Here is a 13,949-nt window from a genome sequence, read left to right on the forward strand (position 1 = left end):
TTTATTATCTAAGTACTGTGTAATATCTAAGTACTGTTTAATATCCAAGTACTGTGTAATATCTAAGTACTGTTTAATATCCAAGTACTGTGTAATATCTAAGTACTGTTTAATATCCAAGTACTCTTTCATATCTAAGTACTGTTTAATATCCAAGTACTCTTTCATATCTAAGTACTGTTTAATATATAAGTACATTTGACCAGCGACCAAAAGACCGGCGACCAAACGTCCGAGTACCGGAAAATAATCATTGAATATTTCCACAACTCACCTTTTAATCTGAGATTTAAATTCTTTGCTCTGCTGAGTCCAACGAACTTTTTCGTTACTCAGTCCGCCGATGAGGTCGGAAGCGGCCTGCATTTTGTTCTTACAAGCCTCGGAACGATCGAGCAATTCCTAAAAGGCCATCGTTTTCAGCGTTAGCTTGTTATGGTCAAATCTCTCTTTCACTTAGCCTACCTGTTTCTCTTTGCTGGCGGCATCGCTCTTGGCTTGCACCAGGGATAGCTCGGCTTCCTTTTCAGCCAACGTGTCCTGTGCCGCTTTTTGCTCAGCGCTAGCTTTTTTGTAGCGCACTTCCTGAACGGCCAGATTAGCCTAACCACACAAAAACAAACATGATACGTGTTAATTATAGGAATACAGTATAAGATTCCTGAAGTTTTTATCAAATAGAATATATACGTCTTAGATAAAACCATTTAATGCCATGGGTCAATACAGTAATACCTCGAGATACAAGTGCCCCAACATACGAGGAATTTGATATACGAGTAAAATTCCCGAGCAAATATTTACCTTGAGATACGAGACAAATTTTGAGATACGAGCATTTGGCCAGGCCACTACTTATGATTTGCTTATTATTGTTTTCATGAGTTGGAGCTCACCTTCAGAGGCAAGACTTCCTTGTTGATGCCAAAGAAGGTGGCCATGGCCCTGGTCCAAGCCAGCAGACCGGCGACACTGCCGCACACCTTCTTGGCATTTTCCATAGTGTAGTCCTCCATTTCAAAGTAAGGCTGCAAGAGCTCCACCGTCTCCCCGTTGATTTTGTCCTTGACGAAATACTGAAGTTGGGCCAAAAAGCCTGTGCTGCCCATCAGCTGAAAAAGATGGAAGAACAGACAAAGGTCAGGGCAAGGCTGGATATCTGGTTGCTCGGACGTTTGGTCGCCGGTCTTTTGGTGACAGAGAGTTTACTGTTGAAACCAGCTCTCAAAATTATATTCATGAGAGAGTTTAATATCTAAGAGAGAGAGTTTAAGTATTTCTAAGTACTGTTTAATATCCAAGTACTTTTGAAAACAGTAGATATTTAAATATTAAACTCTCATGAATATAATTTAGAGAGCTGATTTCAACAGTACTTAGATATTAAACAGTACTTAGATATTAAACAGTACCTAGATATGAAACAGCACTTAGATATGAAACAGTACCTAGATATGAAACAGTACCTAGATATGAAACAGTACTTAGATATAAAACAGTGCTTAGATATGAAACAGTCCTTAGATATTCAACAGTACTTAGATATTAACATTATTTAGATGTTAAACAGTACTTAGATATTAAACAGTACTTAGATATTAAACAGTACTTAGATATTAAACAGTACTTAGATATTAAACAGTACTTAGATATTAAACAGTACTTAGATATTAACATTATTTAGATATTAAACAGTCCTTAGATATTAAACAGTACTTAGATGTTAAGCAGTACTAAGATATTAAACAGTACTTAGATATTAAACTCTCTCTCATGAATATAATTTTGAGAACTGGTTTCAACAGTAAACTCTCAAATGTGACTATTTGACCGGTCATGGGCCATCTGTTATCAAAATAAACCAAAAAGCCTACCCTGAGGGCATCCGGCCATGACGGCTTCAGACAGGGCAAGTTGGGATCCACAGTGATGGTCTCCAACTTTCTTTGAAACAATAACAGACAGCAGTCCATAATCCTCATGATCAGATGTGGAGGCTTGGCCAGTTTCCTCACGGTGGCGATATCAGCAGGCTTGATAGTCTGGGGAAAGTTTGTTCGGTACAACACACTGTCAGAGTATGCATTTGCAATGTTTTTCAAGCAAGAAGAGACGAAAAATGAAGATTTCAGGTCCTATTTCAAGCCTGCAAAACTCACATTCAGAGCATTTTCAGCCTCCTGCAACGCCGGCTTGGCCGCCTCCAGTTTTTCCTCGGCGATGGCCCTCTCGTGCGTGATTTCGTCCACAATGGCCTGAGCCTTTTCACTCACTATCAGGACCTCGTTCTTGATGACCATGGCCGCCGCTGTTCGAACCATGACCTCAGCTAACACCTGAAATATACGACACCTCATATCACAACAGTGGAATAGGAGAGACGCAGGGTTTGAGCTCTGGCGACCATTTGTTTTGTTTTTACCTTGTCGGCTTTGGCGGAAGCAACGACTAACTCTTTCTCACTGACTTCCAACTCTTTGGAGAGTTTAGCCACAGACACACTAGCCTCTACCAGTTTGTTCAAACCTGGTATTAAGAAATATGATAGACTCATTAAGATAACCCTGGAATAATTTTGTCAACAACTGTCCTTCTGATTCCTAAAAACGAGGATTTTTTGGGAACCTACCATATTCATGAGATAGTTTAATATCTAAGTACTGTTTAACATCTAAGAACTGTTTAACATCTAAGTACTGTTTATTATCGAAGTACTGTTTCATACCTAAGTACGGTTTAATATCTAAGTACTGTTTAACATCTAAGAACTGTTTAACATCTAAGTACTGTTTATTATCGAAGTACTGTTTCATACCTAAGTACGGTTTAATATCTAAGTACTGTTTAATTTCCAAGTACTGTTTAACATCTAAGTACTGTTTATTATCGAAGTACTGTTTCATACCTAAGTACGGTTTAATATCTAAGCACTGTTTCATATCGAAGTACTGTTTAATATCTAAGTACTGTTTAATATCTAAGTACTGTAGAAACCAGCTCTGAAAATTATATTTATGAGAGTTTAATATCTAAATACTGTTTACAACAGTACTTAGATATTAAACAGTACTTAGATATTAAACAGTACTTAGATATTAAACTGTTCTTAGATATTTAACTATATATATATAGTATATATATATATAATTTTGAGAGCTGGTATCAACAGTAAACTCTGTCACTATTTGACCAGCGACCAAAAGGGACCAAAAGACTGGGGACCAAAAGATCGGCGACCAAAGGTCCGAGCACCATTGTTTTCCAACTTTGGTTTTGGGAACTTGAATTACGAATATTTGTCTGTTAAGACTGTATCTGACTGTCTACATTGCATTTTGCCAGGGATTTTTTTTAGTTTTTAGATATTTTGGCGTTTTCCAGATCTCAATGTTTTTTTCATTTTCTGAACCGCATGTTCAATTGTCCTTACCGACATTCATGCGCTCGGCGAGCGTGTTGATGTGCTCGTGGTTTTGATGGTACAGGGTCTTGTAACCGTTGATAAAAGACAAGTACGATTTTGGAGTGACGTGGGTTCTCCTTCGGAATCTGTCAAAACATACAACAACACATTGTTTAAACGCATCATATCGGTCAACTTGGAGTGGAAAACCTGATGCGGAATGGTCGTCACCGTTCAAAGTAGGTTTCACAGGTCTCGGACACTTTACGATGGTATACGCCCATGGTAGTCACCATGGAGGCTTTCACCTCTGTAGAGCAAACCATGGGAAATTCTGAGAGGAAATGATGAGCCACCGCTACCAGAGCCTCTTCAGGCCACGGGGCGAACCAGTCCATTGTGCAGCCAGAGATCAAGCCTGGAAATTTCAGGGACCTGGAGCGAAACTTTGGTCCCACCTGTACATAGGATTTTGCTACAGTTTTTTATCCATTTATTTTGGTGATTGACTTTTATCTATTTGTATACACGCTAACAATGTTCCCTCTAATTTTTTTGTTGGTCTGGGGAGAAAGACAACGTCCCTGAGTGCATTGAGTACCAGTGTAAGCGCCATCATTGGTCGCTATGGGTATTACACCTGCCATAAGCAGGTGCATGCCAATGTTCAACGAATTTTTGATGTAAAACATGCTGTAAAACATGAAAAACATAAGATTGGACAGAGCTACTGCCACTGGCTGCCGCGTAAACAGCGCCATCATGGGGAAAGGAGTCAAAAAAGTTTGGATTTTATTTACTGCAAGCCATATGATTGCTGCTGCGCAGAGAAGACGAGAGTAGTGCGCAATTAGAGGGAAATTGCACTCTAAACTTCCATTTTTTTGGTTTTTTATTGAAAAATTCTATACTTACCGGCGAGAAGCACAAGACGACGTGAAGATTCTTCCGAGCCCGCGAGATAAAGTAGTCGTACAGATTGTCAAAAGTAGGCGGAATGCGAGGAAATTCCCTTTTCATCACCGGGATTAGATTTTGGGTGATTTCTTGGATCTCATCCTTGGCGAAAAGATTTGATACCTACAAAAACATGTTTTGTTGTAGTGATGGAAGGGTTAGGGTACATTAAGTATTTATTATATCCTCCTAGATGAGGTTATTACTTCTCCAGATGACAAGACGTTGTTGAGGTACTCCAGGAAGGCCTCTTGTTTAATTTCATTATCAGTAAAGAGGAAGGTGATGCCCCGCCCCTCGGCCCCGCTTGATTTGTACAACTTTTTCAGATCTTCCATGAAATTGGCGATATTGTAAGATCTGAATGGAGAGAAAATCTCTGTTATCACCAAGAAACTGAAAATAAATGCACTGAAAATACTGTACACCAACAATGTACAGTAATGGTTGTAATCCCTTGTTTCTTACTTGGTCAGTGTGATCTGATTGACTTCATATCCAGCTATAAAGGAGGAGAGACGAGTTAAACTCTGTTTTCCGGATCCACCCACGCCCACCAGGAGGGCATTGCCAACTTCTGTGCGAATAATCCTGGAAATCTATCAGAAAAAAGATGAGTCAGCGAATTAAACTCATAAAAAGTGCAGTCATACCTCTACTTATGAAATTAATTGGTTCCAAGACTTTTTTTTGGTAACTTTTGTAAGTAGAGGTGTACTTTATATGTAAATTCTGTCATGGTCCTCACACAATGACCAACTAAACCCTTTAAAATGGTCAAAATGTCCCCATTTTGTCGTGCCAAGATGTGAGGAAACAAAAATATAAGAGAAAATTATAAGGAAATGATTTATTAATGTATGAAAAATTAGGAAAACATATGGAAATATTCCCTGCACCATTGAAATATCTCCCTCTGCAGCCATTATAGATGTAATACCCATGTTTTTTTACGCCAAATGGTGGCAAGAGCCCTTTAAACCAGGCCCGAAAGCCGTCCACATTGTAGTACAATTTAGACTTTTACGTGTGCCTTGTGTATGTGAAAATATGTGCCACGTTGCAATTATAGTTTTTAATGGCTTAATAAAGGAAATTCAAAATAAAATAATGGATGGAATATAATAATGGATTTATTTTTGGAGGGATTTTGTAACTTGGATTTTTTTCGTATCTAGAGTCACTCAATTACATATAAAAAAAATTATAACCTGAAACTTTCGTACCTAAAGGCATTTGTAAGTAGAGGTATGACTGTATTTATCGTTGTAGTGGTACCAAAATTGAATGACTACAAAAAAGTATATTTATGTGAGGACTTTAAGCCCCGCCTCAACTTCTTCTAACCTTAACAAGATGAGTCATGGCATCTGTGAAGAACACCAAGTCCATGTACGAGCCCCTCACTTCGTCGTTGTGTTTTGCCTGGTAGAACTTCAGCTTATCCTCCAGAAATTCAAAAGACGGCACCTGAAAAAAATAACACTCCAAATAAGGGTGACAGATTGGAAGACAATAAAACGTTCTAAAAACCTCATTTCCTACCAGCTCGTAAATTTTGGGGGCATCGAAGCTGGCGCTTTCATCTTCCTCGCCGGTGGGCTCGGGGGCCTCTCGCAAGAAGTCGACAAAGTACGGTTCCTTGTGGAGGGACGCCACCAGACCGGCGTCCACATGCTCTTTGACCACTCGGGTTACGGAGTTTTCAAACCACTCTTTGTCTTCGGGGCAAATGAATCTAAAGAGAGAAGGTAATGAATGATAAGGATTGTTTTTAATTGGATCACCGGCTGGGATTTTTTGTATCTGTTGACCTGTCAGCGATGACACGAGTGCATTCACTCTTGAAGAGAGCCACGAGGGTCTTGAATTCATTGCATTGCTCCGCTTCCACTTTGAGCATTCCTTGCCAGATGCGGGACAAATCTCTCAAGTTGAAAATGTAGTGGAACTTGGAGGGAGTTGGAAGCATCTTGATCTAATGTCCATACAGAGGATAAATTAGCACTTGTTGCTTAAAAATGCTAACATTAACTTTCCAAGCATCCCCACAAAGTTTATGTGTAATGTCAGGAAAGCAAGTCAATCTCTTAATAACTTGTCATATATAGAATAAAATAAAAAAACACCAACTCCAATACTCTAATCAATACATAAAAGTTAAATACAACTAAACTGTATTAAGCCAAAATAACTTTATAATGTCAGAAAATATTTTTTTGCCGTCTATACGGGAAGTCAATCTTTCAATAACCGGACGTTTGGTCGCCCGGACGTTTGGTCGCCCGGACGTTTGGTCGCCCGGACGTTTGGTCGCCCGGACGTTTGGCCGGGGTGAATATAATTTTGATACCTGGTTTCAACAGTAGATAATTAGATATTAAACTTTCTATCATGAATATAATTTTGAGAACTGATTTCAACATTAAACTCTTATGTGGTCAAACGTCCGGGCGACCATACGTCTGGGGACCAAACGTCCGACTACCCTTATCACATATGTAATAAAATTAAAAAAAAACACCAAAAATTCTAATAAATACATAAAAGTTAAATACAACCAAACTCTATTAAGCCAAAATAATCTAATCTTAATTCCCTAACTGACTTATACTTATACTTACCACGGAGATACATAACAAAGCACTTTTATTTCCAATTCCCCCCCCCAAAATTACCTTGGTCCATTGCCATAAAACCCTCCCAGCAGACACCAGTTTTTTCACCATGGCTGTTATATCTGCTTTGAACTTCCTGCACTCGTGAAAGTAGCCGCATCCGATCACACCTGCACGGCGAAGCCAGAAACTCGTAAATGTTGTCATTTGAACGATAGCATTGGGAAGAAGAATACTTACCGAAAATCTTGTCAATAGAGGTATTGGAAGGCAAGGTGCAGTTGAAGACAGTAAATTGTCTCTTGAGCCTTTGCGGGATGTCATTTCGTCCACCCCCGGGGTGAATCATGGCGCCCAGCATTTGGACGTCCACGATAGTGATGAAGTCGCCTGGTTTGTCCAGATTGTACATACCGGTCATTTCCATCATTTGCCGGACTATCTCATTGGTAATCTGAGAAAGGTACATACCATCAATTTAGTTGGAAAATGTACTTTCTAATCAAATATTTGTGCTGGAAATGAATCCTCATTTTTGCATCACTTTCCATCTTTGGATATATCGTATTTTCACGACTATAAGGCACACTTAAAAGTCGTAAATTTTCTCCAAAATAGACAGTGCGCCTTATAATCCAGTGCGCCTGGTATATGGGAAATAATTAAAATGTGTCATTCATTGAGGGTGCGCCTTATAATGCAGTGCGCCTTATAGTTGTGAAAATACGGTACATATTTTGGGTCAAAGAGAATTGTGTACAAAAGAGAAATGACCCTAAGAAGAAACATTATCTTAAAATACTTTAGCTTAGCTTGGGGAGGATTTTTTTCAATGGTTTATCCAAAAGTAAAGCAAATATAATATGTAACATCAACAAAAAAAGACAAACCTGATCCCCCCATTCGTTGACAAGAGGCATATTGATGTCATCAACAAATACCGACATTCTGCGTCCACCAGGGGGTCCGTAGGTGCTACCGATTCTCTTCTCAATGTAGCTCTCAATCGTACGCTATTGCAAGAAACAACGTTTAATGATATTAAACACAAATAGAAGCATTACTTATAATTTTTATTTAAAAATAGCTGAAACGCATTTTCTGGACTATAAATCACATTTTATTTCACAGTTTGTAGTCCCGCCCCCTTTACTCAAGTGCAACTTAAGTGTTTTATTTATTTTTTCACTATGACCATCAACAGTCTGTAGTATTTTTAGACAGTAATGATCTGAAAAAACTTGTTAACAGATACTTATTGAGCCTAATGATCTCTATTTTACTATGGATACTTTAATATATGTTTCTTCTTGGTTTTCCCCCAAAATGTAACATGTATATTTGCTATTTTACCTGAAACATGATGGGTTCGGTGGCAGAGGAAAAGTTGAGCGACTTAAACAGATCCGTTTCGGGATCAAATTTCTTGGCGTGGCTTTTGATCATCACAGTTTTGGCCGTCCCTTGTTCACCAATGAGTAAGACGGCCTGCAGAAATTTGAAATGCAATTTTCAGGTATCGAATCATTGATTATGTGGTTTTAAAAAATATGGCTGACCTTTAATTGCTTGGCGATAGTTTCAAGCAAAAAAGCCGTCCTGGTGTTATCCACATTGGGCACAAGGATGGAAGAGTAGTCTGGCACAGAATCTGTCGGATACTCATATTCCCCTACGTGCTCGTTCCAGTGACACCACTGGCCTGTAAGTGCATTGCAAACAATTCCGTTATTTTTTTTAAGGATTTTTAAGTAACCTTAAAATGAGTGTGGCACCAAAATATTGTTTTGGATCCCCAAAAACCTAAACATATTCCGACACCCACTATATAGTATCAGCAGTATTGTTTTTAGTACCATATTATCGAATACTCGACTTGGACAGTTTAACTTGAATTATAATTTGCATTTTGGGATAAAATTCAGGCCCAAAAAGCCCAAATAACTTCACAAAATTCATTCATTCATTCATTTTCTCATCTCATTTTCTGAACTGCTTTATCCTCATTAGGGTCGCGGAGGGTGCTGGAGCCTATCCAAGTTGACACCCTGAATCGGTGGCCAGCCAATCACAAGGCACACTCAGAGAAACAACCAGTCACTCATAGCTAAGGGGAATTTAGAGTGTCCAATTAGTCTACCATGCATGTTTTTGGAATGTGGGAGGAAACCGGAGTATCCGGAGAAAACCCATGAAGGCCCAGAGAGAACTTGCAAACTCAACACAGGTGGCCCGACCTGGATTTGAACCCAAAACCCCAGAACTTTGAGGCCAATACGCTAACCACTCGCTCCACTGGACCACCAACTTCACAATATATAAAAATAAAATTCAAAAAAATCACTATTAAATATACTATATAGTAATATGGATAGGACATCTACTAGTAATATTCACATTGGCAGGAGGGAGCATCTTGGCCAGAGGAAGAACATCATGTAAAGAATACTTAATGAAAGAGTATACAGTGTTTTTTTTTTTTGGAGACATACCATCTGCCCCAACCATGTATTCAAACATAGTCTCTCCTTCCTGCGTCTTAGGAAGATCAATGTTGCTTTCGTGTTCTCGGAAAAAAGCCTCCATTTTGTCACGGTCCTCCAACTCCAAAAGGGCTCCCAGGCTCCACATTAGACCGAAGACAAAGAGGCGTTCTAAATGTTTATCGTTGACCAGGCCTCCCATCTGCTTAGTTGGGATGAGGCCTTCCAACAAATTGCAAGACTACAAAAAAATCAATAAATCCATAACTAGGTATACACTACTGGTACAAATTTTTGTTTTCCGTACCTGCATGATGTAATTACACTCCAAAAATGGCATCTTGGGTTTGAGACTCTGCCTCATGTATGAATACACATCCCAAAATATCCTATCGTACAGAGAAATGATGTTCTCTGCTTCTTCTGGGTTACGCTTGTTTGTCCATCCCTAAGAAAAACAGACAAACGTCCTGAACTGTACTGGTTCCAGCCTGTTCTGTACTGGTTCGAGCTGCCCATCCCACATAAAAACCACATAAAAAAGTGTGTGTTGCTCTATTTTTTTTCATACCTTGAGGATGGGTTCCCAACTCAGAGCAGAAGAGCTCATGAACACCATGCCGACACGCGACACAGTGGCAGGGGAGGCATTCTCAATGTTGTGCACCTCAAATACCAGTTTGCAGGCAGGTGACATGGTGATACGGTCACCGTTGGCCAAAGTCAGGGTTTTATTGTCATCCAGCACTGAATTGAGGTTCTCAATCCAGATGGCGTCTACTGGACCGTCCAGTACAATCCATATGATCTCCCCTAAAAGGGAAATTTATTTTTTTTTAGGAAAATTCATCGGTCTCGGAATTGTTTGGTCGCCTGGGTGAATATAATTTTGAGAGCTGGTTTCAAAAGTAGATATTTAGATATTAAACTCTCATGAATATAATTTTGAGAGCTGGATTCAACAATTATCTGTCATGTTGTCAAACGTCTGGCGACCAAACGTCCGGAGACCAAACGTCTGGCGACCAAACGTCTGGCGACCAAACGTCTGGCGACCAAACGTCTGGCGACCAAACGTCTGGCGACCAAACGTCCGGAGACCAAACATCCGGGCGACCAAACGTCCGGGCGACCAAACGTCCGGGTGACCAAACGTCCGGGTGACCAAACGTCCGGAGACCAAACGTCCGGAGACCAAACATCCGGGCGACCAAACGTCCGGGCGACCAAACGTCCGGGTGACCAAACGTCCGGGTGACCAAACGTCCGGGCGACCAAACGTCCGGGCGACCAAACGTCCGGGCGACCAAACGTCCGGGCGACCAAACGTCCGGGCGACCAAACGTCCGGGCGACCAAACGTCCGGGCGACCAAACGTCCGGGCGACCAAACGTCCGGGCGACCAAACGTCCGGGCAACCCAACGTCTGAGTACCCTGGAATCTGTGTTTGGGGACACCCCAAATTAGTGGCGAGCCACCAAATTTGATTAAATTCTTGGATATTTTTTATGCTTCCATTGTAAATATAATTCCAACTTGGAAATAATTTTTGACCTTTCTTGGCTTTAAGTGTCCTCCTCCAGAGGGTTGAGAAGATGCCATCAGTCCAGTCATTGGTGGCGGCGTCTAGACGACCGAACATTTGTGGCGCGGTGATGGCCTTGGGGTTCATACGCATCTCCCTGTGCGGCGTCCCGCACTCGGTCAGCGCTCGCATGAGGATATTGATGACGGCCGTCTTGCCCGCTCCACTCGGCCCCAGCGTCATGAGACCGTGACGCACCAGGGAAGCCTCGTAAAGCTATAAGAGATATTAACATTGAAATCGGTTCAGAGCATCGCGCCATTTTGCCATACCTGAACCAGTTTCAGGTTCCAGTTGGGATGGTTGACCAAAGCTGCCAGGTCCACTTGATTACTGACGGCGGCTTGCAGCTCATTGTAGGTGCTGTTGTCGAGTTTGATGCCGGGAAACAAGTCGTTGATAAGACTGAGGAAAAGAGGCTCGTCCTCATCCACCTGAAAGAGGGTTTCCCATTAATATTGTACGTCTACCAAACTATTACAATATAGATTGCTGTATTTTTTGGACTATAAATCGCACTAACCCCCAAAAAAATGCACAGTGAAAGGGGAAAAATATATATATGTTGCACTGTAGTACACATTATACATAAAAATATAACATGAAAACATATAAATTATGAATATTTTATGTTAAATTAGTAGTAAAATTGGGAACATCAGTGAAAACAAGCACTTGTAAATGTAAAATAATTGTTTTTTTGGGGATAAAAGTAGTCTAATAACAAGCTGTTGGCAGTGAGTAAAAAATAAAAGACATCAGGTAATTTATGTGAAAATGTGCAATGTATAGCCCAGAAAATATGGAATTACGATATGGCCTGATTATAAGACGATGTTTTTTTGCATTGCAGTAAGACTAAAAAAAGTGGGTGTCGTCTTATATTCAGGCCGATACGGTACATGCACTTAAATCATACCAGTTTTGAGAGATTCATGTCACGCAGAACTCTCATGACGGTACTGGACTCGGAATCGTCAGGCCGCGCCCTCTTGCAGGCCCCCAGCGTCCTCAACACGGATAAGATGTTCCTCAAACCAAAATCGTAGTGCACCTGAAAAATCATCAAAATTATAAAGGCGATCTTTTCAAAAAAGCAAACAATGTTGTTCTCCCTCACTTGTTTTGTAAGTTGCTCTTCACACAGTTTATAAAGCACAAAGAATTTCTGAGCCAGGAGGACATTCTCGTTGAATCCACAACTGGCCAGTTTCACTCTCATGATGATCTGTTCAGAAAAAGACATCAAAAAATGTCCCAGGGACAAAAAATCAACGTAAAAATCTTCGGTAAATTAAGGAAAATACTTGATGTATACCTGTCGATCGGGTACCATCATGGAAACGGTCCTGAACTGTACTTTTAAGTTCTCGGGAAGTTCCTGACGACCGGCATAACCGGGATTCTAGGTAGAGAAGGACGTTTTGACGTTATGGTAACTTATTGGATTGGTCCTTTATATATATATTTCTATGTATATTTATTACCATGGTGATGAAAAGGCCAAACTCTGGATTGAGGTCTACAACATCACCATCCGTGAAGATAAACGTGGTCTTGTGTGTTTTACGGGCAACCAAAACAATGTAAATTTGTTGTGCGGCGACAGACAAAACCGGGAGATCAATTCTGTTGAATTCGTCAAAACAGCCCCACGAGCCAGACTGGGCGAGTCCTGGAAAAAACAACAAGAAAGAAACTATTAAAAAGGGTGGTTGGAACAAAAATAAAATGGGCACTTTGAGATTTTTTTTTGTCAATTTATAATGGACATGTCTACCAAATTTCACTAAAAAAAAGACCATCATTTGGAATGCTACCAAACATTTGACTTAACATGTTTTTGAGGGGATAAGTCTATCAATAAAGAAATGCTCCAAAGAAAAATCAAAATTTCACTAAAATGAGCTTTCGAGGACTGAATTTTTGATCAATTCTGAAGAACCAATTTTCAAACAATACAAATTTTGATGACTTCCTTTTTGTCGAAAATGACGAAAACAAAGCCCCAGTATGACAAACCCTATATGAGACATTTTTAGGGGTTGAATATGTTTCACAAAATTTCAACCATTTTTTTACAATAAAAACACCATTAAAAGTACAATAAAAAATGATAAAACCAAAAATAACTGCACTCATACACTTCTCCATTCCGAAAAATAAATGTACCACTCCAACCTGTATGTTTTTTTTCTCCATTTCACAGTACTTCATTTTTTCATCAATTCTGTCAATTACCCAGCAAACATATTACTAACAGAACGACTAATATACCATTACATACCTTTATAAATCCTGCCAAGACCCCTGAAGTCCATCTGATCAGAGCAATTGAAGACCACCACATACTTCCCCAGGCACCGACCCATATCCTTGGTGGTCTCGGTCTTCCCAGTCCCGGCTGGTCCGGCGGGGGCCCCTCCCATGCTCATTCCCAAGGCCTGGGACAGTGTAATGTAACACCTGTAGTATGTAGGAAAATATGACTAAACACATCCAATAGAGAAAACGGTTGGGATAATGACCAATGTTCCCTCTAAGCCAGGGGTTTCAAACATACGGCCCGCGGGCCGGATCCGGCCCGTCTGGTGGTTTGGTACGGCCCGTGGAAGAAAGCTGCATTGTATAAAAAAAATATGAATTTTCTTTAAAAATTGTAGTTCTTGTATTATCCGCTAGGGGTGTTTTAGTACGTGCAGACAACATGAATTGACATTTATTTATGTTTTTATGTTATTCTCTTGTTCATAATATATTGTTCATAATGTAAAAAGAAACGTTGTGTTAATAAAAATTTTGATAATTTACTCATTCTTTGCACTAATTATTAGTATTAGTGACTAAGACAAAGGAAAGTTAGTTCTATGTTCAATGAAAAATTAGAAGGAACATTGGTAAT

General features: G+C 40.0%; 1 protein-coding gene across 1 annotated transcript in view; it reads right to left on the reverse strand.

The window, feature by feature from the left end:
- The window catches only part of LOC144201527 (dynein axonemal heavy chain 8-like), a 44,311-nt gene that overhangs the window by 11,644 nt on the left and 18,718 nt on the right, over positions 1 to 13,949 (reverse strand). Inside the window, exons 43-71 of the mRNA XM_077724237.1 lie at positions 13,335 to 13,513; positions 12,535 to 12,722; positions 12,366 to 12,452; positions 12,168 to 12,275; positions 11,967 to 12,101; positions 11,320 to 11,481; positions 11,017 to 11,263; positions 10,033 to 10,274; positions 9,769 to 9,909; positions 9,471 to 9,702; positions 8,538 to 8,680; positions 8,332 to 8,466; positions 7,869 to 7,991; positions 7,219 to 7,432; positions 7,039 to 7,148; positions 6,175 to 6,338; positions 5,906 to 6,098; positions 5,708 to 5,830; positions 4,829 to 4,959; positions 4,567 to 4,720; positions 4,319 to 4,483; positions 3,635 to 3,861; positions 3,431 to 3,549; positions 2,423 to 2,526; positions 2,160 to 2,336; positions 1,875 to 2,042; positions 897 to 1,112; positions 466 to 603; positions 275 to 402 (exon numbers count right to left, since the gene is read on the reverse strand). Of these exons, the coding sequence (XP_077580363.1) occupies positions 275 to 402; positions 466 to 603; positions 897 to 1,112; positions 1,875 to 2,042; positions 2,160 to 2,336; positions 2,423 to 2,526; positions 3,431 to 3,549; positions 3,635 to 3,861; positions 4,319 to 4,483; positions 4,567 to 4,720; positions 4,829 to 4,959; positions 5,708 to 5,830; positions 5,906 to 6,098; positions 6,175 to 6,338; positions 7,039 to 7,148; positions 7,219 to 7,432; positions 7,869 to 7,991; positions 8,332 to 8,466; positions 8,538 to 8,680; positions 9,471 to 9,702; positions 9,769 to 9,909; positions 10,033 to 10,274; positions 11,017 to 11,263; positions 11,320 to 11,481; positions 11,967 to 12,101; positions 12,168 to 12,275; positions 12,366 to 12,452; positions 12,535 to 12,722; positions 13,335 to 13,513 (4,653 nt within the window). The remainder of the gene's footprint in view (positions 1 to 274; positions 403 to 465; positions 604 to 896; positions 1,113 to 1,874; positions 2,043 to 2,159; positions 2,337 to 2,422; positions 2,527 to 3,430; positions 3,550 to 3,634; positions 3,862 to 4,318; positions 4,484 to 4,566; positions 4,721 to 4,828; positions 4,960 to 5,707; positions 5,831 to 5,905; positions 6,099 to 6,174; positions 6,339 to 7,038; positions 7,149 to 7,218; positions 7,433 to 7,868; positions 7,992 to 8,331; positions 8,467 to 8,537; positions 8,681 to 9,470; positions 9,703 to 9,768; positions 9,910 to 10,032; positions 10,275 to 11,016; positions 11,264 to 11,319; positions 11,482 to 11,966; positions 12,102 to 12,167; positions 12,276 to 12,365; positions 12,453 to 12,534; positions 12,723 to 13,334; positions 13,514 to 13,949) is intronic.

This window comes from Stigmatopora nigra, chromosome 9 (assembly GCF_051989575.1).
Source record: "Stigmatopora nigra isolate UIUO_SnigA chromosome 9, RoL_Snig_1.1, whole genome shotgun sequence".
NCBI classification, from domain to species: domain Eukaryota; kingdom Metazoa; phylum Chordata; class Actinopteri; order Syngnathiformes; family Syngnathidae; genus Stigmatopora; species Stigmatopora nigra.